The 26,887-nt window shown below is 42.8% G+C and overlaps 2 protein-coding genes across 2 annotated transcripts in view; one reads left to right on the forward strand and one right to left on the reverse strand.

Moving 5' to 3' along the window:
- The window catches only part of LOC134221316 (potassium voltage-gated channel subfamily KQT member 1-like), an 802,936-nt gene that overhangs the window by 724,695 nt on the left and 51,354 nt on the right, over window positions 1–26,887 (reverse strand). The window lies entirely within an intron of this gene.
- Window positions 7,340–8,251, forward strand: LOC134222748 (uncharacterized). Its single transcript, XM_062701910.1, has one exon. It carries the CDS (start codon window positions 7,340–7,342, stop codon window positions 8,249–8,251), a length of 912 nt encoding a protein of 303 aa, XP_062557894.1.

The following is a 26,887-nucleotide window of genomic DNA, read 5'->3' on the forward strand; positions in this document are numbered from 1 at the left end:
CTACGACCCTATCTGTAAATCGCTTGCATGAATGGGCGCCACACAGATTTTCGTAATTAAGACAATATGAACCCCTCCGTAGTCAATGAATATTTAGCAAATAAAGGGACACTTCAACCTGTTTGACCTGCTCCAGAATGATGCGGAGCGGATATTGCACAATAGTTGCTTCAACATTCGCACAGACAGAATAGGGTCAGCCCTGAACACCTCCGCCGAAAGCCGATCGACCTTGAGGTCTTGACCTCTTTAGATTTCATGCGTCGGATGGCTGAGACTTAAAGTGCTCGAACCAACATTTCAGCTGTCCAAGTCAGTGAGTAATTGAGGCAATAATCTCCGGATGCTGAGCCATCCTTTCTTCATCGGTCAGGATGTCCACCTATACCCGACTGTCCTGTTTGCAGCAGCGCCCGACTCCCACTTACAGATAAACATACCGTTGACGGGACTCGTAATTTACTCCTCTGGTCCTCCCTGTTTCTCAGCCTTTGCTACTCTACGCTCCTAAATCTTCCGCCGCGTTTAATGCGCATCTCACCCAAGTTGTTTTCGCCGGTTTCGATAAAAGCATTCTTCGCCACCACTTCTCTTCTACACTGCTACCTTCCAGAACATGCACTACCCGAGTTCCAAGTTCTTCAACGAACGATCTCAGTTCTTCTCAGATCTTCTAGTCGATTTATTTTGGTTCGTTGCTCGAGCCTCTCCTCCAGCCGCTGAATCCGAGAAGATGATAGTCAAACGCGATGCACCCTCTGCGTTTATTACGGACTCAAGAAGGCACCGTCTCCGTTTTCAGCTGATCTATTTCTAGATAATCCAAACACTAGTCCTGCCCACTACTCGGTTAACCAATCTGCCAGATTCACGATTAAGTATGGCAGAGCCAGCGAGTTTGTTTGCACTAGAAATGAGTTTTCCACCCCGTCTTCTTCTCTTCCATACATTTGGCAGATTGGAAACCTCGTAATGTATTAATCTTGGTAGGGGGAAAGCCGCAACAACCGGCGATAATCGCCTCCTCTAAGATATTTCACGAAATCTGATTGGAGCAAGGACAAATTGGTGGATAGCAGAGAAAGACGTGACATGTCAGTCACTCACCGATCCAACTGATCAGTTTAAACGTTGGCTCGACCACTTAGAACAACTTCTTCAAGTTCTGACGACTTATCCTAATTCGTATATAGGGAAAGGTTGACATTTCTCTGACGGCAGCCGGCAGGATTCCGGCCCGGTTGATCATGTGAGAATCATACTGTCATGCTTCGCATTATCCGGGAGCAGGTAATTCGATTGTCTGAATCGCAAAAAAAACTGTGGGCGCCCCAGGGAGGTCTAGACAAAATCAAGAGTCCTGTGCAATGGAGTCGCTAAAGTGAGGCAAGGATAAATGTATTGTATCTCTGTTGTTCTTGTTGCTCATCGTAATTGACGAAATCAAGGGCCGCTCTAGCAACCCACCACCATAGAGCAATCGAATGACCTCGACCACTGGCGGAGCCAGCTATTGTTATTTGGTGGGGCATCGCTTGGTGCAAGCATAATAGCCGTTGAGAACAATGGTGTGATTGCATCGAGTGGTGCCCCACCTCTGTCTCCGCCAGTGACCTCGAGTCATAAGATAATACTGCTCCACCAACGTAAGAGCGCTCTACCATGTAGAGTAAACAGAATGACCTGGTCGTACACTCCCACTCGTAAACGTCAGCAAGACCAAATCGCTGTATATGAACAACTCCAACTCTACGGTAGCCGGACAAACAGTGGAGAAGGTCGAAAACCAAATCCAGCCAACGTCGGGTGGTGAACCAAGATCAACATAGAACATCCAATCGGCCCAGGCCCTTGCACCAAACCTCGAATACACAACTCTAACGTGAAATCTGTGATGTTATATGCCAGTGAGACTTGGTGCGTATTAGCAGAGTTCATATAGAGTTGCAAGTATGCATCAGCCGATGTCTACGTTTTACAGCTCGGGCCTGGTAGCCTCACAACTGGAATGCTGAGCCCCATCGACAATGCCATCGAAATCCAATATCAACAGCAACTCCACAGTGTGAATGGACGTAGGCCGGCTTCACACCACGTAAGAGCGGAGACGAAATCTGCAAGCAAGCGCTGGACAGGAATCTGGCCGGACATCGCAGCAGAGGCAGACCTGATATATCCTGGCGACGGAAACCTAACAGAGAAATAAACGAAGTCGTTAAGAATCAGACTTGGGCCCAAGTCAAGGATGGAGAGAGAAGGAACCCAATCCCAGTGCCGTATAGCCTATGTAACAATGTAACAATACCCATCGCTATGTTTACAGAGTAATAGAGTTTATTTTTGAACTTGTTTGGAAGAATGTTTTATCTATCTATATACATAAAAATGAATTTCTGTTTGTAGTTTGTAGTTTGTAGACAGGGAAACTACTGAACAGATCAAGGTGAAAATTTGTATGCAGAAGTTTTTGGGGCCGGGGAAGGTTTGTAAGATGATTCGAGACCCCTTGCCAGTATAGAAGGGGAGGGGGGGGCATACAAATGGAACACCAATTTCTTCATAGCTCGAGAATGAATCAAGAAAATGGAACCGAACTGGCATGTGGAAGTTTTGGAAGGGAAAATAAATTTCAGTGATGGTTCGAAACCCCTCCCCCTTCTGGAAAGAGGAGCTTCCATACAAATGAAGCATAAATTTCTGCATAACTCGAAAACTAATTAATTTTAGGCGAAACAAAGTTCGTCGGGTCTGCTAGTTATTCATAAAAGAAGTGGAACTTTAACTCTTATCTGCAACCAGACACCTGAGAAGACATCTCAGATCGTGCCTCAGATGAGCCACAATGAACCCGTATGCACACCCGTGAATTGGTAAATTTCGCGTCCTGTATCCTCTCTATGGGTTTGTCCGTGGTCATATCTATGCCGCTAACAAGCATGGAATTCCAATAATTTTAGGAACGTGAGCATGCTGATATGACGTGCTCCACCGATTCTACTTCAGACTTCACCTATGTAGGGGAGGGACGTGCAATATGCGCCCCCTAAGCAAATCTTCGAATTTAACGATGATAATGGTCGAAATTATGTACTTTCAATGTGTTAACCACTAATTTAACTTACCATCTATGATACGGAATAAAAATTTGGACGAAAAACCAATTATATTCCGAGAAAACGATTTTATTGCATTTTCGTGCAATTTCAAACCATGCGGGTTGAAACGCGTCACCCCGAGGCTAAAACGCGCCAGCCTGAAAATGTAAACACACAGCAGTGAACTGACAGAAGAATCAAGTATCAATTTATGAAAAGTCCTATTCTCGTTGCCACTGCAATGAAATGTTCTTATTCCGTATATGTAGCCCGGGAAGTCTGCAATTCCGAACCTATGCAAGAACTTGCACTTTTCAAAAACAAAAACCAAATTTTCTTCAGAAATAAGTTTCAGTATTTTTTCATTTTTATAAATTTTTTTGTTAAATTTACTACTGGTTAAAAATATGCTACAAATATTCATATTCTATGTTTTCAATAATATTTCAAATTTTGCACGAAATAATTGCATTTTGGACTTTTTTTTGTTTCCTTGTTATTTTTTTTTATTCCCCCCCTCGTACCTTCCAAGAGCCGTCGGACATAAAATAAATTTAATATTTGTATCGGCCTAATGAAACAAATCAATAAATAAACTGTCGTAATCCATCTGAGTCAGGTCTATTGGCCAAAACCGGTACACTTTCCCTAATGATGAACTTATATTTTGGAAAAATCACTTAAAAAGGTCTATTCTGAAATCTCAATGAGCTCATTCGGTTTTTCCGTGTCGAATGATTTATTCTAAAATATCGCGTACACAAACCAGAGCATTAGTGATTAATAATAGATTTAATCATGATTAATGAATAATGGGTTATTTAACCATTATTCATTAATCATAATCATGCAAAAAAGATGATTTAATCATTAATCATTACTCGTTGATCACAGAATTTTACATTCAATCACTAATCTTTAATCATATTCATAATTGTTTATATTTTATTCATTAATCATAAATTTTAATCATTGCATACAGTGCTTTTATTCATTAATCTTCAATCATAATCATAGATTTGGTACACCTTTTAATAACTTAATTAGGTAGAAATGTTCAAGTAATGTTACCGCTAGGTAGAAAATCCGAGTTTTTCGATTATAATCATGAAAATGTATTTTGTGGAAGAAACAGAAAGATAGTCATAAATGACGCTATTTTCGTTTCAAATATTGACTTTGTATACTTCTTTACGTAGTAAATTCAACATTCATACAAATAACCTAGTGTATTTTGACGGCTAGGCCATAATGATTTTAATAGAGCTGTCTTGATCAACTTCACCCCAAACCAGATTACTCAAAAACTGTGTGATAATTTAATTTATTTTAATATTAAATGCGAACGCATTTCAGAAAACTAAAGTTGTTGATTAGTGCAACGTATAGCAGTACATGTTTTGAAAATATTTGTTTCAATTTCAAATGTAAACACACATTGTTATTGCATGTTTTGCCTTAAAAATGATCATCTCAACCCTTCCCCCCCCCCCCCAGATGACGGTATCTTGTATTTCACGTGGATTAGACAATCTATATATACAATTTTTCAGAACTAGTTCTGCTATTACAGTTACCTTCAAACAGTTGTTTGAAATCCCAAATATCAAAGCGAGCATTTAGAATATGAAGTCAAATTGTACACACTTTCTTCTACTATTATAATAAAATTTATCATTAAATTTCAAACGTATTTTTTCATAAAATTTTCAATTTCAGTTGTGCCGCAATTTTACCATAAGACCAAGCACTGTGTATTATTTGCTCGAACGATAAGGTTTTTATTTCTACGCGGTGAAATCTTACAAAGAAGTCAAAATATGTGTTCCAGTTTGCAAATTCGGGCATTGGAATTAGCGCTCCGTGCCATCCGAGTAGCACACATGTTACACAAAGATCACAGTAACTTATAGTCAGTCACAATTAGGTTGCTGCAACCAATTTCACTTGACTTGTGCTTCTTGGGCATTGATCAAAAATCAGGATTTCATCTAATACATTATTGAACATTATATCTTTTTCATTTTGGTACAATACCATACTATGCAGATCGAAAACTGAAGTTAAAATTGATTTTAAAGTTTCTTAAAAATTATTCTGGATACTGTACCCCTCCGGTGGTTCAAAGGACCGACTTGAAAGATCCCCATCTTGAGCGTTGCCCGGCTGTCGCTTTAACCTGTTGCCAGGTTAGATTTCGGTTGACTTCTTTTATTTCTTTATTGAGACTTCACCGCAAAGAGCCTCTGTGTCTGCCTCTGCTACGATGTCCCGCTGGGTTCCAGTCTAATGCTTGTTTACAGATTTCGTTTCCGCCCTTACGTAAAATGTGGCAAACCCAGGCCCACTTCCGATCCCGAATTTCTGTTGCTATCGGCCTCTGGTGACAACGACGATGAAGCTCGTTGTTTGAGATCCAGTTGTGAGGCCACCAGGCCCGAATTATATACCGCAGGCATCTGTTAATGAACACCTGCAGCCGTTGAGTGTTTTCCACTGATACACACCATGTTTCGCTAGCGTATAACAGCACAGATTTCACGTTAGAGTTGAAAATTCGTATTTTGGTGCGTTCACTTATCTGCCTGTTTTTCCAGATATTTCTTAAACTCGCAAAGGCAGCCCTTGCTTTCTTGATCCGTGCGCCTATGTCGATCTTGGTACCGCCGTCTGACGCCATTTGGATATCAAGATATTGGAAACTTCTCAATGGTGGAAACATTCTTTACTGGTTGCCCGGCTACTGTGGAACTGGAAGAGTCACCGTGTTTACATCCAACGATTTGGTTTTGTTGACGTTGATGACTAAACCTGCCGAGGAGGAGCGCTCGGCAAGGTCGTTGAGCTTACTCTGCATATCAGAGCGCCGTTGCGCGAGGAGTGCAACGTCATCCGCCAATTCGAAGTCGTTTAGGTGCTCCATGGTTATAGGCTGCCATAACAGCCAGCGGTTTGGTTCACGGTCAATCGCATCTACCAGAATCTCGTCGATTACGATGAGGAACACTAACGGGGACAGGACAGAATACATCCTTGCCTCAATGCCTCACACCAGCTACAACCCGGATAGGGACGGACAACACCCCATTGTGCAGCACTCTACACGAAAAGGCCTCGTACTGTGCTTCGATGAGGCCGATGATCTTCTCAGGAACCCCCTTGCGTCTCAGGGCGCCCCACATATTCTCTTGATTGAGACGGTCGAAAGCTTTTTCGTAGTCAATGAATACCAAGTAAAGAGACTCTTGGAATTCACTGGCCTGCTCCAGAATGATACGGAGCGTGACAATATGGTAATAACTTTGAGAACGGTCCACAACAACATAATGCCTCGCCAGATTGTTCTCGCTGGTGGCGATGAAAGCATTCTTGATGGCATTCCATTAGTCTTCCACGCTGCCACCTTCCGGAATATTTGCAGCACGCCTCTCCAATTCTTCAACGAAGGAACGTATCACCCTGGCATCCAGTCGGCGTGTGTTGAACCGTCGTCCAACTCTCTCCTCCTGCCGACGAATCCGCGCAATGCGCAGGCGTATTTCGAAATCTTCACACAGTTTTGCACACCATCCACCGTTGCTTTGCTCAGTCTGGTAAGCTTCCCAGACAAGCTGTTCTCGTCCATAATTTTCCATAGCTCTACGCGGTCTATACTGTCGTATACCGCCTTGAAATCAACGAGCATATGGTGCGTTGGGACCTGGTATTCACAGCATTTTTTAAGGACTTGTCGTACAGTAAAGATCTGGTCCATTGTCGAGCGGCCGTCAACGAAGCCGGCTTGATAACTTCCCATGAACTCGTTCACTAATGGTGACAGACGTTGGAAGATGATCTGGGATATCACTTTGTAGGCGGCATTAAGGATGGTGATCACTCGAAAGTTCTCACACTCAAGCTTCAGAATTCACATTTAAATTAATTTAAATGTCAATTAAATCTGCTATATTTTTACATGATCGTGTAATTTTAAATTGATTTAAATTCAAAATCACAGCACATTCGTTTATTTTTATTCTCTAGATATTTGTTTCCAAATAATCGCCAATTTACAAAATATTTATGGCTGTGTCCGAAACCTTCTTTCAAGAGCCTCGGAAGCCTCCTTTTAAAAGGTTCGGAAGCCTTCGTTTAAGAGGTTCACAAGCAGTTGGCAATCGCTTCTCGCGCACGATAGACGTCTTTCCGCACAGTTGCTTATCAAACGATATTCCTCGGTTCGTGTCGAATCCACTCAGTGCAAAATGTCACACAGAACGAACACGCTTGTCGTGGACTTTAGTGTTCTTCCAAAACGACCTCCGTTGGGACAGGTGAAAAAGTTCCTGGAGAAGTCAATCAAGCTTGACATGGCTGATGTTAAGAGAATTCAGCTGCATAACCTCAACAACTGCGTGTTTATCGAGATGAACGATGCAGGTGTAGCACCACGACTACAGCAGCAAAACCATCTGAAACACTCATTCCATCGTCTAGGCGTAATCTATCACATACCGGTGTATGTTGATGGCCCCACTACAACAATCAAGCTACACGACCTTTCGCCACGCATGCCGAATACCACTATCATCAACCATCTGAAACAATATGGCAAAATAATCTCCATACAAAATGAGACCTGGAAAAACTTCTTCCCGGGAGTGCTGAACGGTGTGAGAGTAGTGCGAATGATGATAGAAAAACCGATACCATCGCGCATCTCTATCGAGAATGAACCGACGCTAGTTACTGGCCAAAAACAAAATGATCAACCGCAATCAAAGTGCCCAGTGGCGACTTCAGAGCCTACATTACAAATACCATCGAACACATCCGAACAAATCAATACCGGCCCTCCACCAGTGCAAACGGAATCAAACGAAAGTGAAAACGACAATGACGACGACGACGACGACGACGACGAAAGGCAAATTGAGCCCGGCACTACTGGAGCCAGCGCGAAAAGGCGATTGTCAGCCGCATCGGGAACAGCAAGCGACACACGTGCCGATAACATCCCAAAGAGATCGTGTGGTGAAGACGCTTACAATACAGGCGACACCAGAGAACATGATGGAGCGGACTGGAGAGTGTATAACACACGATCAAAAACAAAAAAAATAATGTATCGAATTTGTAGCATATTGAAAATCAGAGACGAGCCAGCCTCGGGCTGAAAGTCTCTTAAATATAGATAAAAAAAAAAGGTTCACAAGCCTTCTTTCAAGAGGTTCGGAAGCCTCCTTTCAAGAGGTTTGGAAGCCTTTTTTAGGAGGCACGGAAGCCTCATTTTAAGAGGTCCGCAAGCTTTCTTTCTAGGGCTCGGAAGCTTCCATTCAAGAGGTTCACAAGCCATCTTTCAAAAGGCTCGAAAATCTCCTTTCAAGATGATCGGATTCCTTCTTTTAATATGCTAGGAAGGCTCCAAAAGTCCTTAATGTCTTGTAGGAAGCTTGATGTATAAACTTAATTTGAATTGGAAAGTCTCATATTCCCTTAATTTTGAAGGTTCGTTTTGTATATAGGGGAAGTGGGGGTAGCACGCCCATAGGGGTTAAAACGCGCCACCCCTGAATAAGGTTAAATATCCCCATTTTGATTATTTTCAATAGTCTATACGATAAAGCAATGAAAAATATTGCCATTGGATACATATATTTCATGATTTTTCTCTAGTTATACATGAAAAACTCGAAAAAACGATTTTTGCGTGTTTTGATGCAATTCTAGCTCGGTGGAATTTAGTCTTTCTGTCGCTGTTATACATTGATAAATTAATAATTGAGCCATGAGCCATGCTGCTTACTCGTGTTCTTTATGTTCCACACGAAATCGTCGTCAAAAATGGTTTTAAAACGATTTTATGGGCCTTCAAACTTCTGAGGTCGGTGTGGGGCATTACGCCCATGCTCATTTCGTATGACCGAATTAGCTGAAACATTCGGTTAATTGCCTTAATGTAGGCAATTAAAATGAAAATCAGTACGATAAGCACATGCGCGTTTTAACCCATCCACTGGCGCATCTCACCCCGCATGGTTTCAAAATCATTTTTTTCGGGTGCTTTTTAAAAATCAAATTTCTGTGCAATAAAATGGACAATTAGATATCTGTTATCGGTAGTCAGTCGCAGATATGCTGTTCTTCAGTATGCGCTGATGAAAACTGGCTGAAATGGTGGTTTTCATTGATAAAAATGGCATTTTCCTTAACGTGGGCGTCCTACCCCCAGTTCCCCTATCTTATGAGTAACGGTTACTTTTATTTACAGCGATCACTTTACCAATCATCAAGTAGGTATTTTATAAATGTTTGATAGTATGATAATAAGTATATGAAAATACCTACTTGAATTTTACTTCAACAACTAGTTTCCGAGAAATTATGATGGTAAGGTAGGTGAACAAAAACTGGGGTTAGCATGAGCATGAGTATGATGACCGTGCATTTTGTTTTTTTTTTATTCTTTGTTAAGGAGACTTTCAGCCCTAGGCTGGCTCGACTCCGACATATCTTAGTTGCTGTGATTGACTAGAACAATCGCAATTACACAAGGAACCAATGGATGGAAGTCCGAGAGCTCTATTATTTTTAAATGGCCAATAACGGAGCTGCCCACTAGCTGGAAGTGATGATGCAATCACTCTCCCACTGAAAGCCGAGAACATCTCTGCAGTCGCCAAGAGCTCATGCGGATTTTATATTGGAATTTGGGGGTTAGCTTCTATGGCAGAGGTTTGTTGATTAACGGGTTGCCAATGTGATAGAAATGAAAGGGTGTTATATTCTTAATTGGTTGTCGAAATGAACTTTTTCGCTTATTTCGAATTCTAACAGTTACCTGATAGAACTAGTCTAGTTATAGGTACATAGGATATAAGATGGAAACGATGTGAAAGCTCATTTCCAATTTTAGCGATAACTAGAACACGAGAAATATATGGAAAGCTACAAAGCAGAAGGAATGGAATGGAGTGTCACTCAGCTCTGTAGTATCAATCTTATCTTAAAATAAGTACACATCGATTAATTTTGAAAATTAAACGATGTGTAAAATTGCAGCTTACTCCATCAAACGAAATAACATTCGATATTCAATTAAATTTGACTGAACTTTACAAGCATGCACGGTTTAACCCTCAAAGACCCAGGACGAACGTATTTTTTTCAAATGGCTCGCATTCAGCACCTGATCGTCGGAATTCCTCGCGGTTTCATTTGTGCTCAATGGGAATACAGGCATACCTCGATAGTACGTACCCTCGATAGTGCGTACCCTCGATAGTACGTACCCTCGATTGTACGTACATTTTACCTCGATAGTACGTACACAAAAAAAAAATTTTTTTCGTTCAATTTTCTGTACGATTTTAGTAAAAAATTTAATATGCATTGATCATGGCACATGCGGGGGTCCTTCATATGTTACGTAATAATTTCACAACTGATTTAAACACCATCGTGAGCTTATAAAGAATTTAGTAGCAAAACTTTGAAAAAGCAGCGTGTCATAAATGTTTCCCAGTCTTACATAACACATATTATACTATCATTTTAAACAATTGAAGGAACATCTGAAACAGCTGAGCGATGCGGAGCGCGTCCAAGCCCTCATAAAGCTGAATATCAGCAAGAGGAATTCTTTTGTCTTGGACGCGTTCGCACACGCACTCGCGTGAGTATGTCATCGGCATAAGACTGTTATCAGCAATAATTGAAATTTTATGGGAATAATTTTCTTATAAAGCAGATTAGCTATCCACTTAATTAAGCAGTTATTATGTTTATGAATTATTTTATCTATCAAGGAAATTAGTTCTAGTTCTAGAACCCTTCCCCATGCATTAGTTCACCTGATAGACCAGAAAATATTTCCCCGAGGAGTAAATTAATTCCATCATGGGAATGGTGATTCATAAAATTGAATTTTCGGCAAGATACTTTACTGTTTAATTAAGTTTACATTAAGTTTAGTTCCATTCTATCCACTTGTCGGTAAAATTATTTTTTTCTTGAGAACCAAATTAGCAGCGTTACTAAAATGAGGAAAATTTTTAGTCGAAAATTTCCTCTGAGACGTCTTACTGGGATTTCCGAAAAAGTTTATCCTGGAGCAGTAGTTCTCCCAAGGGTTCTTCCTGGGATACCTTGGTAGTTCGGTTCAAAATTCCATACATGATTTAACTTGATATTCTATCTAGACCTGTGCGCCGATTGAAATTTTATCGACGGTGAGGCGTGATAGATCATTTTCAGCCAGTGGCAGTGGCGTGGTGGTGATTGGCGGCGGCGTGAGTCAGCGTGAATCAATTTCGTGTATTATAAGTTTTCCGGAATTTATCTAGATGTTCCTGCAGGAATTCCTCCGAAAGTTTCTTCGGTAATTCCTACGGGAGTTTTTCCAGATATTTCTCTGAAAGTTCCCTCTAAATTCCATTATTTTCTCGGTAATTTCTTCAGCAATTCACTTAGGAATTATCTTTGAAATTTCCACATCCCCTTTCCCAGAACTTCCACCAGAAAATCATTCAGAAATTCCCATACAAACTCTTCCGGGCATCCTCTCTGGAGTTACTCCAGAAATTTCATGAAGATCTCTCCATTAATTACTTCGAGGTCTTTCCGGAAATTCTCATTGAATTTCTTCAGAAACTCACGTGGAAGTCCTTGATATTCACGCCCCAGGCATTCCTCCAAGAACTCTCCCGGAAAATTGTTTTTTTTTTCTTCGGGAATTCTCTTGGAAATTCCTTGCAAAATTCGTCTTCAAATTCATCTGGGTGCAAAAATTAAATTTCGTCAAAACCAGTGCTGGAAATACTCGCTTCACGAGTAAGAAAAGAGTGTAATTCGCGTGAACCTACTGCCTGCATTTTTTCAAGCGCTTGCTTTGTTCGCGAGTACGGGCAGAGCAAAGACAAAAAGCAGGACAGTATTTTTTCGCGAGGAAAAAATCACGATCACGAGTATTTGTGGTTACTTCGAATAAAATGGATAAATTTTACTTAACATAAACACAAAAACAAATGTGTTCTTGCTCGAACATCCGTGAGAATCATGTTCCGAGGTTGGTTTATGACATTTGGCAAATTAACCCAAATGACTCGCGAGCTCTACGAACATTTTTCGGGGTTCGCTTTTCTGTTTTCTCTGCGAGTAATAGGTAGGCAAGAAAAGGCAAAACAAGTTTTCCCGAGTATTTTGCATGGCCTTATTCTTGTTTTGTGAACAAGGTTCACAGATTTCCACCACTGGTCAAAACTCTTTCGGAATTACCTACAAAAATTCCCCTTAAAATTCCTCTGAAAATTATTTAAGGGATTCTCCCGGAAGATCCTGCAGCCATTCTCAAAATTTCTACGGTACTTCGCTTGAAATTTCTATAAAAAATCATCCGAGTATTTTCCGAGATTTTTTTCCATGAATTCGCAGCAATATCTTAAAACAACAACCCCGAAAATTCTTCAAGAATTCTCACACTTTTTATTCCAGAAATTCCTCCATGTATTCTCCCAAAAAATCCGTTAATAATTTCCCCGGAAATTACTTCAAGAACTTCTTCAGAAATCTCTTTTAAAGTTCCCCCGAAAAGTTATTCAAGAATTATCCGGGATTTCGTATCGGAATTCCCACAGAATTTTCTCAAATTATTCTGCAGAAAATTTCTTCAAAACTGCTCTGGGAAGTTCCTTTTTCAGGAAGAATAGGAGTATCCGAAAGGATTTCCTGAAGAATTTCCTAAAGTAATTTTTGAAAAAAAATCGCGATGGATTTCTTGGTTTGAGTTTAAGTTTCGAAAAATCTTGATGGATTTCCTGGAGATATTCTCGAAAAAAAAATCCTAGAAGAATATCTGAAACAAATCCAGGATAAATATGAAAATAAGAAGTGTTTTGAATGAATTTCCTAAGGAATTTTCAGAGGAAAATATTTTTGAATGTCAAAATAAATTTCAAATAAAGTTTTAAAATAATTTTAAACTAAAATACGGAAAAACTCTAGTAGAAGTTCAGAGGGTGTTCTTGGAGTAATTCCTTAGTGTCCTGAAGAACAAACCCACATTTTCAGAAAAAAGTAGCTTTATGTTTGGCCGAGAATGTGTTGAAAAGTGGCTATGTTGCCGAAAATTATCCCACGTCGCACTTTTTAGCCAGAGATCCACGCTAGTTCAACTAGTTCAGTAGATTAACATCCAATGATTTAGATTTAAATACTTTATCGACAGACACCACCTCAATTCATCAAGCTGATGTGTTCGCCGGCACATCAAGCTGATGTGACGCTCAGTGTTCTCAGAATATACATCTGTTACAGCCTTTCAGTCCATTATTGTCTGTTTTTTTTTGTAGAAGCAAACTATCAAAATCTGTACGGATAATTTGCAGACACCCTGTATGTACGAGAAAATTAAAATAAATTAGAAAATAAGAAATCAGTTTATTTGTTATCTTTATACTCATCTTAGTGTAATGTATTTATGTATAAAATTACGAATCATAATGAAGATTCCTCCTAATCAACGCGATGCGTTTGTTGCTATAGCTAACAGTTTGTCGCTTTGGTGAGGAAGCGTCAATGGAGCCAATAGAATCACAACGACAGTGACAGTTAGGGACAAGCTTAAAGCTTTTCATTTACATAAAATCTATAGGTGGAATCCATAAAATACGTCACGTAAAAATGTTGTGATCCACCCCCAATCGTCACTTTTTGTAGTTACATGCATAATTATGCATGATGTGTAACATATCTTTTTAACGTTACGAATATCACGTAATTTATGGATGTTCCGAAGCATTAACATACAATATTTCATAAAAACAATAGCCTCACATTTGCAAGGACGATAATTTTGCGCAATGCTACATGTAGGCACCATTTCAAGAAAAATCTTAGTCATGCTGGTCCGTTGTGTACTATATCAAATATAAATTTGCTTAGAATACAGAGCCTTCTATCGAAATTTTGGCTTCCGAGCGGTTTTATAAACATTACACCACTCCCAAATAAATAGAAAGGCAAAAACAATTTTTTTTTGTTCAGTATTTTTTGCTTCGATAGTACGTACGCTTCGATAGTACGTACACTAAAATTACGGAGGTGTACGTACTATCGAGGTATGCCTGTAGCTATATTTTTGCTCTGATACATTTTCAAATAAATTTTTTTGTTCAGGTCCGAGTTATTGCTAAAAATAAGTGTGCGCGGGGGTGTTTTTTCTATTATTCAAACATCTCTTCAATATTCTGGACGTGTTCATGCCCAAAATTTATCAAATCATCTATCAAACCAACCTAAAAAGATATTTGTAAAGATTTTTAGTCGATTCCGATGTTTTCACCATTTGAGTAGGGCAGGATTGACTGAATTCAGGGCCGCATTCAGGGGTTACAATGGTAGAGTATGGGCTAAAAATTCAATTACAATGAAATTTGCATGAGGTAATTAGCATGCGGCTGCACAAATTTTACAAATCAGGAGTTTTAAATATTCAATTTTCAATTGAAATTGACCTTCTGAAATTCTTATCAGGGCCGGATTTAGGGGTCGAAATGGGGGTGACCAGGGGCCATATCACCAATTGCAATGAAACTGGGCATGCGACTGCTCAAACTTCATGAAAACACATCAGGAGCTCAAAGAACTCTGAATTTGAAATTGACCTTTTGTAATTTTGACCAGGGCCGGCTTCAGGGGTCCAAATGGGGAGAGCAAGGGCCATATCACCAATTGCAATGGAACTGGGCATGCGACTGCTCAAACACCATGGAAACACATCAGGAGCTCAAAGAAATCCGTTTCAAATGGAAATTGATTTTCTGAAATTTCAACCAGGGCCTATTTTAGGAGTGCAAATGAGGAGGGCAAAGGCCATATCACCAATTGCAATGAAACAGGGCATGCGACTGCTCAAACTTCATGAAAACAAATCAGGAGCTCAGAGAACTCTGTTTGAATTTGAAATTGACCTTCTGAAATTTTGACCAGGGCCGGATTCAGGGGTCTAAATGGGAAGAGCAAGGGCCATATCACCAATTGCAATGAAACTGGGCATGCGACTGCACAAACTTCATGAAAACACATCAGGAGCTCAAAGAACTCTGAATTTGAAATTGACCTTCTGAAATTTTGACCAGGGCCGGATTCAGGGGTCTAAATGGAAAGAGCAAGGGCCATATCACCAAAAGCAATGAAACTGGGCATGCGACTGCTCAAACGCCATGGATACACATCAGGAGCTCAAAGAAATCTGTTTCAAATGGAAATTGATCTTCTGAAATTTCAACCAGGGCCGGATTTAGGAGTGAAAATGGGGAAGGCAGGGGCCATATCACCAATTGCAATGAAACAGGGCATGCGACTGCTCAAACTTCATGAAAACACATCAGGATCTCAAAGAACTCTGTTTGAATTTGAAATTGACCTTCTGAAATTTCAACCAGGGCCGGATTCAGGGGTGAAAATATGGAGAGCGGGCTGCTCAAACATCATGAAAACACATCAGGAGCTCAAAGTATTCTGATTGAACTTGAAACTTCTCTGATACAAATTTCAGAAATTTCGCCGGAAAATCCTCCAGGAATTCCTCCAGAAGTTCCTCCGGGAATTCCTCCAAAAGTTCCTCCAGGAATTTTTCCGGAAGTTCCTCCAGGAATTACTCCGGAAGTTCCTCCAGGAATTACTCCGGAAGTTCCTCCAGGAGTTCCTCCGGAAGTTCCTCCAGGAGTTCCTCCGGAAGTTCCTCCAAGAATTCCTCCGGAAGTTCCTACAGTAATTCCTCTGTAAGTTCCTACAGGAATTCCTCCGAAATTTCCTACAGGAATTCCTCCGGAAGTTCCTCCAGGAATTCCTCCGGCAGTTACTCCAGGAATTCCTTCGGAAGTTTATCCAGAAAATCTTTCGGAAGTTATTGCAGAAATTCCGTGAGGAGTTCCTCCAGAAATTCCTTCGGAAGTTCCACCAGGAATTCCTTCTTAAGGAACTTAAGGAACCTTCCTGGAGGAACTTTCGGAGGAATTCCTGGAGGAACTTCCGGAGGAATTCCTGGAGGAACTTCCGGAGGAATTCCTGGAGGAACTTCCGGAGGAATTCCTGCAGGAACTTCCGGAGGAATTCCTGGAGGAGCTTTCGGATGAATTCCTGGAGGAACTTCCGGAGGAATTCCTGGAGGAACTTCCGGAGGAATTCCTGGAGGAACTTCCGGAGGAATTCCTGGAGGAACTTCCGGAGGAATTCCTGGAGGAACTTCCGGACGAATTCCTGGAGGAACTTCCGGACGAATTCCTGGAGGAACTTCCGGACGAATTCCTGGAGGAACTTCCGGACGAATTCCTGCAGGAACTTCCGGACGAACTCCTAGAGGAACTTCCGGGCGAATTCCTGGAGGAACTTCCGGACGAATTCCTGGAGGAACTTCCGGACGAATTCCTGGAGGAACTTCCGGACGAATTCCTGAAGGAACTTCCGGACGAACTCCTGGAGGAACTTCCGGACGAATTCCTGGAGGAACTTCCGGACGAATTCCTGGAGGAACTTCCGGACGAATTCCTGGAGGAACTTCCGGACGAATTCCTGGAGGAACTTCTGGACGAATTCCTGGAGGAACTTCCGGACGAATTCCTGGAGGAACTTCCGGACGAATTCCTGGAGGAACTTCCGAAGGAATTCCTGTTGGAACTTCCGGAAGAATACCTGGAGGAACTTCCGGAGGAATTACTGGCGGAGGAATTCCTGGAGGAACTTTCGGAAGTATTTATGGAGGAACTTCCGGAGGAATTCCTGGAGAAACTTCCGAAGGAATTCCTGAAGGAACTTCCGGGAAATTCCTGGAGGAACTTCGAGAGAAATTCTTGTAGGAACATACGGGTGAATTCCTGGAGGAACTTCCGGAAGAATTCATGGCGGAACTTCCCGAGGGATCTATGAAGGAGCTATGAAAGAACATGAATTCCTCCATGGAGGAACTTCCGGAGGAATTCATGGAGGAATTTCCGTAGGGTTTCCTGGAGGAATTTCCGAAGGAATTCCTGGAGGAACTTCTATAGGATTTCCTAGAGGAACTTCCGAATGAATTCCTGGAGAAATTTCCGAATGAATTGCTGGAGGAACTTCTTGAGAAACTTCGGCAGAAATTCTTGGAGGATTTTCCGGAGGATTTCCTGAAAGAACTTCCGGAGGAATTCCTGGAGGAACTTCCGGAGGAACTTCCGGAGGAATTTTTGGAGGAACTTCCGGAGGAACTTCCGGAGGAATTCCTGGAGGAACTTCCGGAGGAACTTCTGGAGGAATTCCTGGAGGAACTTTCGGAGGAATTCCTGGAGGAACTTCTGGAGGAATTCCTGGAGGAACTTCCTGAGGAATTCCTGGAGGAACTTCTGGAGGAATTCCTGGAGGAACTTCCGGAGGAACTTCCGGAGGAATTCCTGGAGGAACTTCCGGAGAAATTCCTGGAGGAACTTTCGGATAAATTCCTGGAGGAACTTTTGGAGGAATTCCCGGAGGAACTTCTGGAGGAATTCCTGGAGGATTTTCCAGGGAAATTCCTGAAATTCGTATCAGAGCAGTTTCAAGTTCAATCAGAATACTTTGAGCTGATGTGTTTTCATGATGTTTGAGCAGCCCGCTCTCCATATTTTCACCCCTGAATCCGGCCCTGGTTGAAATTTCAGAAGGTCAATTTCAAATTCAAACAGAGTTCTTTGAGCTCCTGATGTGTTTTCATGAAGTTTGAGCAGTCGCATGCCCAGTTTCATTGCAATTGGTGATATGGCCCCTGGTCACCCCCATTTCGACCCCTAAATCCGGCCCTGATAAGAATTTCAGAAGGTCAATTTCAATTGAAAATTGAATATTTAAAACTCCTGATTTGTAAAATTTGTGCAGCCGCATGCTAATTACCTCATGCAAATTTCATTGTAATTGAATTTTTAGCCCATACTCTACCATTGTAACCCCTGAATGCGGCCCTGAATTCAGTCAATCCTGCCCTACTCAAATGGTGAAAACATCGGAATCGACTAAAAATCTTTACAAATATCTTTTTGGGTTGGTTTGATAGGTGATTTGATAAATTTTGGGCATGAACACGTCCAGAATATTGAAGAGATGTTTGAATTATAGAAAAAACACCCCCGCGCACACTTATTTTTAGCAATAACTCGGACCTGAACAAAAATTTTTATTTGAAAATGTATCAGAGCAAAAATATAGTTATTCCCATTGAGCACAAACGAAACCGCGAGGAATTCCGACGATCAGGTGCTGAATGCGAGCCATGAGAAAAAAATCCGTTCGTCCCGGGTCTTAGAGGGTTAAATTTATTTCGATTTAAACGAATAGCAACATTTTTTATCTGTGTAGGTATACATTTCCTGCCCTCTCTCGTGACCGCAAACTTCATTCCCATAAACTATATGATACTTTCTGCCAAATACAGTAAACTATTTTCTGTCGTTCATTTTCCCCGATACAGAAAAAAACTCACCACCAATAACGTGATAGCTTCTACAAAAACATCGCTTATCGAATCACGATTAACCTTTAATTATCGTTCATTACCGCGGCCGAGTATCCGTCCTGGGGTTGCTTGCGCTTCCCATTTGGGCTGCCTCCTACACCCACGATTCCGGTCTCACCCGGAAGGGTCACCCCGATAAAAAAAAATCTCAATGAGAAAATAATCGTTTATTTTTATGGTAATTTAATTTTCTCGTACCCAGCTTCGTCCCCAGTGGATGCCAGACCGCATGATTTAAATTGGAATGAGTTGAAATTAATTCCTGGTTCCGGTCCGAGCTGGAAGGATTCCTGGCAGGGACTTTCATTGAGCTGCTCCCAATAATATCCTCTACGATGCTTCCATTTGCCGTACGTTACCACCACAGAGGAAACGTAATCATTGCCTTAAGCCTCTATATGGAATTGGAGCTCATCGCCAGTCTGACTGAATGGTTGAGTGCGGCGATGACGACGCACTTGTTTGAATGGGAATCACAGTTTCGATGTCCTTCGGAGCCTATGAGTTATACAAGGTTGTTGGCAAATAAAAAAATTCCTCCCTATTTTTTGCTTGCATTTCTTTTAAGAGATATTAGATGTATGACTCAATTGTAGGTAGAAAGCCCTGAAGGAATTTTTTATTCGTATTATTCCAGTAAAAAAAGCGTTCTTGGCAAAACTTTTCAATCCAAATATTGTTGTTAGTTTCAATAGTGGCTATTCAAATTCGAAACATTTCATAATGTACTCATTAAACAATTTCAGTAACAAATGCCTTTCAAAGGCCCTAACATGAATCATCAATATATTTATTGAGCACGAACATCCTTTTCTGCTTAACTCACTTTGGTCCGGATGGCATAAAACCCCATTTTCGCCATTTCTCCTGGGCACCATTCATCGCACCATTCGGATCGGAGATACGACGAGGCGAGGTGACCTACGAATATGCTTGCTGCTGGTGTACCAAGCAAGCAAGCAACCAAAACCACAAACCACGTGTGCAAATATATTCGAATGGGCGACGACCGGCGGCGATGTGGTGGCGAGAGAAGCTGCCAACCGGCAGAACGACATCATCAGAGCTATTCATTAGGTTGATCTTTTGTTCAACGATATGTCAATTAGGTTGCAATTAGATTCCATAATTGAGAACTATGATGCATGGAGCCGAGGATTTTCGCTTCGGATACGGGTGCTGATTGTAGACACTGGGGATTCTAGGATGAAATTTGAACCGAACGACACGTCGCGATTGCAATTCTACCAATGCAGTGGAGCGTGTTACTTACATCCGAATCAAATGGTATAATGTGAAAATATAGAAAGAAATGAGTAAACCATATTCCGCGTATCTATAGGATCAAGAATCTCTACAGTGCTGGCCCGTATTTGCCCTCATCATTGGCTATGGGTCGGTTAGCATTCGCTGAGATAAATATATTTATAACATGAATCGTAATCATAATGTGATAATCACGAACGGCACGTGGTGTAATATTATTCATTCAAAGCTGTGTCTATTCAACTCCTTTATTTACAGCATCACATGATGCTCCAATCATGCAAAAGCACAATTTAAATGGGATGGTGGTTATTCACTCATAACACAGCGTATTTCATAGTCGGTATAAATTGCGTGCTGTTTTCCAACCATCAATTCAACACTTGGAATGAATATTCATTCACGTTTCTATTCGCACAGTACAAAGAATGGCAACTCACAAATGATGCACTTTATATCTCATGAAAATATTTAACAAAGTTTCAACTAGTATACCTCTGGGCTCTCCTTAGCGGCTACAAAGCAATACAATGCTAAAGGTGACTATATGTGGCCACGATAAAAAACAGCCGCAGCCTATCCAGAAAATATGCAACATATTTCTTGGAGACTGTCCGAAACAGTCAAGTTGGTCCGGTTGACCCCGATGCCTATTCCACGACCTGAAACTGATTAATCGCCCTTTGTTGTTGGCTCGGTGCGGTTTTGATAGAGTTTTGACCAAGCTGACTCCAGTCCTTCAGCTACTAGGCCCGACGTTATGGAATGTGATGTACAACGGGGTGCTGATGCTGAAGTTGCCCAAAGGTGTAAAGATTTACGGATTCGCGGATGATGTCGTCCTAACGATAACCGGTGAGTCACTGGAGGAGGTGGAAATGCTGGTGGCGGAAGCGACCGACGCAGTAGAAACCTGGATGAATGGAGTCAAGCTGCAGTTGGCTCATCACAAAACGGAAGTGCTGCTGGTCAGCAACTGCAAAGTAATCCAGCGGATGCAGATTACCATTGGAGGGCACGACATCCCGTCGGTGCGGACTCTGAGACATCTAGGTGTGATGATTGATGACCGGTTGAACTTCAACACCCACGTGGACTATTCCTGTGAAAAGGCGGCTCAAATGATCAGTGCGTTAGCAAGGATCATGCCGAACGTCGGCGGTCCGAAAGGCAGCAGTAGGCGTCTTCTTGTGTCAGTATCATCCTCGATACTAAGGTACGGAGTTCCAGCCTGGGGAGCTGCGCTCAAGACGAAACGTAACCGGAGGAAGCTGAATAGCGTGTTTCGTCTAATGGCCATTCGAGTCGCGAGTGCGTACCGAACTATTTCGTCGGAGGCAGTTTGCGTTATCGCAGGGATGATTCCAGTCTGCATAACCCTAGCAGAGGACATCGAGTGCTACCAACGGAGGGATACCAGAAATGTGAGGAAGGCGGTGAGACTGGACTCTATGGTGAAGTGGCAGCAGGAGTGGGACAATGCGGATAATGGAAGGTGGACCCATCGGCTCATCCCCAATGTGTCGACGTGGGTGAACAGGGAGCATGGTGAGGTGAACTTTTACCTCACACAGTTCCTGTCCGGACACGGTTGTTTCCGCCAATATTTGCACCGGTGTGGCCATGCGTCATCGCCATTCTGCCCGGCGTGTATCGACGTAGAGGAGACTCCAGAGCACGTGATATTCGACTGCTTGAGGTTTGCGGAGGCACGTAGGAGAATGCCTGCCATAAGGGCGGACAACATCGCAGAGCGAATGTGTCGCGATGAAGGTACGTGGCATGCGGTAACCAGAGTCGTGACACAAATAATGTCAGAGCTGCAGCGTCGATGGAGAAGGGACCAGCAAGTAAGCGTCGGTTTGGAGCAAAATCCAGCACAGTGAGCAGTGTTGGGTCTCGAGTCGTCGGGGCGCCAGCGAACCGGAAGTCTTCTGCCAACCGGAATCGTCGGACCGACCTCGGCACTCGAACCGTCAACCTGCTGAAGAAAGAAGAAAGAAGAAGGAAGTGCTTCGGGTATGTAGGGCACCGCCAGTGCGGACGTTATCCACCACCGGAACTGTCGGACCACCTCTGCAACCCGAAGACAAAGTCGGCGCAATGCGCGAAAGCGTCCCCTGCGATAGCCGCCGGTAGTCGGGGCACCATCAGTGCGGAAGTTTCCTTCACCGGAACTGGTGGACCACCCTCGACGCCGGGGGAAGTCAGGAGGATTCGAGTGAGGAAGTTTGCGGCACAACCGCCGAGGGATCGAGACGTAGCAGTGGATCTCAGCAAGCCAGTCGGCGAACTAGCCTAAGCTAGGGGCCGGAATTTTAGAAGAAGTGCATGAGCACAGCCCCCCCCCGAAGTAGTCGCAGCATCCAGTGGTCCCGGGGGGATCGGATCGGCAAGGAGGATAAGGGACCCGGTTTATCCGGGCGGCACATTTTAGCAGGTCAGGAGGAGCGCATCCCTGTTCGCCTTCGAGCATAGTGTGGATGCTCGAGGTGTCTGTCGCGCAGATTTTTGATGGCCTATAACATCTGTAAAAATAAAAGAACATCCACACACACACACACACACACACACACAGACATCACCTCAATTCGTCGAGCTGAGTCGATTGGTATATAACACTATGGGTCTCCGGGCCTTGCTTGTTTTTGGAGCGATCATATAGCCTTTACCGTATACTTAGTATACGAGAAAGGCAAAAATGAGTTTTGGCCATAACTTCGAAACCCATAGTCCGATTGGGCCAATTTTCAATACGAAACAATTGGGCAAGATTCTACGTCGAATGAAACTTGTTGCGAGTAAATCAGCTACGAGTAAGTGCCTAAAAAGTTAGTGAGAATTTTTCTTATAAAACAATATATTTTGGCCATAATTTCGAAGCCCATAGTCCGATTGGGCAATTTTCAATACAAAACAATGAGACAAGATTCCGCGTCGAATGCAACTTGTTGCGAGAAAATCCGTTAAAAATAAGTGCCTGAAAAATGAGTGAGAATTTTGTACGTGTTTCTTATGTAAAAAAAATATATTTTGGCCATAACTCCGAAGCCCATAGTCCGATTGGGCCAATTTTCAATACGAAACAATGGGACAAGATTCCGCATCGAATGCAACTTGTTGCGAGCAAATCGGTTAAGGATAAGGGCCAGAAAAATGAGTGAGATTATTTTGCGCACACACATACACACACACATACACACACACACATACACACACACATACACACACACATACACACACATACACACACACGCACACACAGACATCACCTCAATTCGTCGAGCTGAGTCGATCGGTATATAACACTATGGTTCTCCGGGACTCCTACAAAAAGTTCGTTTTTGGAGCGAACATATAGCCTTTACGTATACTTTGTATACGAGAAAGGCAAAAAGGCAAAAAAATAAACTTTGGCCATATCTGTTTAATTTTCAATACGAAACAATGGAACAAGATTCTGCGTCGAATGCAACTTGTTGCAGGCAAATCGGCTAAAAGTAAGTGCCTAAAAAATGGGTGAGAATTTTTCTTGTCAACAAATGTATTTTGACCATTACTTCGAATCCCATAGTTCGATTCGACCAATTTTCAATACGAAACAATGGGACAGGATTTCGCGTCGAACGAAACTTGTTGCGAGCAAAACGGTTAAGGATAAGTGCCTGAAAAATGAGTGAGAATTTTGTACGTGTTTATCATGTGAAAAAGTGGATTTTGGCCATAACTTCGAAACCCATAGTCCGATCTGTCCAATTTTCAATACGAAACAATGCGACATGATTCTGCGTTGAATGAAACTTGTTGCGAGTAAATCAGCTAAGAGTAAGTGTCTAAAAGTGAGTGAGATTTTGTGTTGTATAAAAATATATTTGGCCATAACTCGAAGCCCATAGTCCAATTCGGCCAATTTTAATACGAAACAATAAGACAAGATTTCGCGTCGAATGCAACTTGTTGCGAGCAAATCAGTTAAGCATAAGTGCCTAAAAATGAGTGAGAATTTGTACGTGTTTCTCATGTGAAAAAGTAAATTTTGGCCATAACTTCTAAACCCATAGTCCGATCTGTCCAATTTTCAATACGAAATAATGGGACATGATTCTGCGTTGAATAAATTTTGTTGCGAGTAAATCAGCTAAGATTAAGTGTCTAAAAAGTGAGTGAGAATTTTTGTTGTAAAGAAATATATTTTGGCCATAACTCCGAAGCCCATAGTCCGATTCGGCCAATTTTCAATACGAAACAATGGGACAAGATTCCGCGTCGAATGCAACTTGTTGCGAGCAAATCGGTTAATGATAAGTGCCTGAAAAATGAGTGAGATTATTTTGCGCACACACACATACACACACACATACACACACATACACACACACACATACACACACATACACACACACATACACACAGACATCACTTCAATTCGTCGAGCTGAGTCGATCGGTATATAACACTATGGGTCTCCGGGACTCCTATAAAAAGTTCGTTTTTGGAGCGAACATATAGCCTTTACGTATACTTTGTATACGAGAAAGGCAAAAAGGGGAAAAAAAGCTACGAAAGAATTTTTATAATTTTCTATGATAGGTATTTGAAAAGTTTTTCCTCAAAATTTCATGAAGATTGGATGAAAGTTGCACCTCATGCATTCTCGACGAATTCCTCAGACGATAATAATCCACGAGTTCGTTGGAAAATTTTCCAACAGTTCCTCCAGGACTTCCTTTGCAAGCTCCTCCAGGAATTATTTTGGAAGTTCCTCCAGTAGTTCCTCCAGGAATTCCTCCGGAAGTTCCTTCAAGAATTTCTCCGGAAGTTCCTCCAGGAATTCCTCCGGAAGTTCCTCCTGGAATATCTCCGGAAGTTCCTCCAGGAATTCCTCCGGAAGTTCCTCCAGGAATTCCTCCGAAAGTTCCTCCAGGAATTCTTTCGGATGTTCCTCCAAGAATTCCTCCGGTGGTTCCTCCAGGAATTCCTCCGGAAGTTCCTCCAGGAATTCCTCCGGAAGTTCCTCCAGGAATTCCTCCGGAAGTTCCTCCAGGAATTCCTCCGGAAGTTCCTCCAGGAATTCCTCCGGAAGTTCCTCCAGGAATTCCTCCGGAAGTTCCTCCAGGAATTCCTCCGGATGTTCCTCCAGGAATTCCTCCGGAAGTTCCTCCAAGAATTCCTCTGGAAGTTCCTCCAGGAATTCCTCCGCAAGTTGCTCCAGGAATTCCTCCGGAAGTTCCTCCAGGAATTCCTCCGGAAGTTCCTCCAGGAATTTCCTCCAGGAATTCCTCCAGGAAGTTCCTCCAGGAATTCCTCCAGGAAGTTCCTCCCAGAATTCCTCCAAAACTTCATTTCGGAAGTTTCTCCCGGAATTCCTCCGGAAGTTCCTCCAGGAACTCTTCCGGAAGTTCCTCCAGGAACTCTTCTGGAAGTTCCTCCAGGAATTCCTCCAAAAGTTCCTCCAGGAGCTCCTCCGGAAGTTCTTCCAACAACTCCTCCGAAAGCTCTTCCAGGAGTTCCTCTGAAAGTTTCTTCGGGAATTCCTCCGGAAGTTTCTCCAGGAACTCCTCCGGAAGGTCCTCAACGAATTCCTCCGGAAGTTTCTCAAGGAATTCCTCCGGAAGTTCCTCCAGGAATTCCTCCGGAAGTTCCTCCAGGAATTCCTCCGGAAGTTCCTCCAGGAATTCCTCCGGAAGTTCCTCCAGGAATTCCTCCGGAAGTTCCTCCAGGAATTCCTCCGGAAGTTCCTCCAGGAATTCCTCCGGAAGTTCCTCCAGGAATTCCTCTGGAAGTTCCTCCAGGAATTCCTCCGGAAGTTCCTCCAGGAATTCCTCCGGAAGTTCCTCCAGGAATTCCTCTGGAAGTTCCTCCAGGAATTCCTCCGGAAGTTCCTCCAGGAATTCCTCCGGAAGTTCCTCCAGGAACTCCTCCGGAAGTTCCTCCAGGAATTCCTCCGGAAGTTCCTCCAGGAATTCCTCCGGAAGTTCCTCCAGGAATTCCTCCGGAAGTTCCTCCAGGAATTCCTCCGCAAGTTCCTCCAGGAATTCCTCCGCAAGTTCCTCCAGGAATTCCTCCGCAAGTTCCTCCAGGAATTCCTCCGGAAGTGTCTCCAGGAATTCCTCCGGAAGTGTCTCCAGGAATTCCTCCGGAAGTGTCTCCAGGAATTCCTCCGGAAGTGTCTCCAGGAATTCCTCCGGAAGTGTCTCCAGGAATTCATCCGGAAGTTCATCCAGGAATTCCTCCGGAAGTTCCTCCAGGAATTCCTCCGGAAGTTCCTCCAGGAATTCCTCCGGAAGTTCCTCCAGGAATTCCTCCGGAAGTTCCTCCAGGAATTCCTCCGGAAGTTCCTCCAGGAATTCCTCGGAAGTTCCTCCAGGAATTCCTCCGGAAGTTCCTCCAGGAATTCCTCCGGAAGTTCCTCCAGGAATTCCTCCGGAAGTTCTCCAGGAATTCCTCCGGAAGTTCCTCCAGGAATTCCTCCGGAAGTTCCTCCAGGAATTCCTCCGAAGTTCCTCCAGGAATTCCTCCGGAAGTTCCTCCAGGAATTCCTCCGGAAGTTCCTCCAGGAATTCCTCCGAAGTTCCTCCAGGAATTCCCCGGAAGTTCCTCCAGGAATTCCCCGGAAGTTCCTCCAGGAATTCCTCCGGAAGTTCCTCCAGGAATTCCTCCGGAAGTTCCTCCAGAATTCCTCGGAAGTTCCTCCAGGAATTCCTCCGGAAGTTCCTCCAGGAATTCCTCCGGAAGTTCCTCCAGAATTCCTCCGAAGTTCCTCTAGGAATTCCTCCGGAAGTTCCTCCAGGTATTCCTCCGGAAGTTCCTCCAGGAATTCCTCCGGGAGTTCCTCCAAGAATTTCTCCGGAAGTTCCTCCACGAATTCCTCCGGAAGTTCCTCCAGGAATACCGACGGAAGTTCCTCCAGGAATTCCTCCGGAAGTTCCTCCAGGAATTCCTCCGAAAGTTCCTCCAGCAATTCCTCCGGAAGTTCCTCCACCAATTCCTTCGGAAATTCCTCCAGGAATTCCTCCGGAAGTTCCTCCAG

The sequence above is a fragment of the Armigeres subalbatus genome, chromosome 3 (assembly GCF_024139115.2).
Source record: "Armigeres subalbatus isolate Guangzhou_Male chromosome 3, GZ_Asu_2, whole genome shotgun sequence".
In the NCBI taxonomy this organism is placed as follows: domain Eukaryota; kingdom Metazoa; phylum Arthropoda; class Insecta; order Diptera; family Culicidae; genus Armigeres; species Armigeres subalbatus.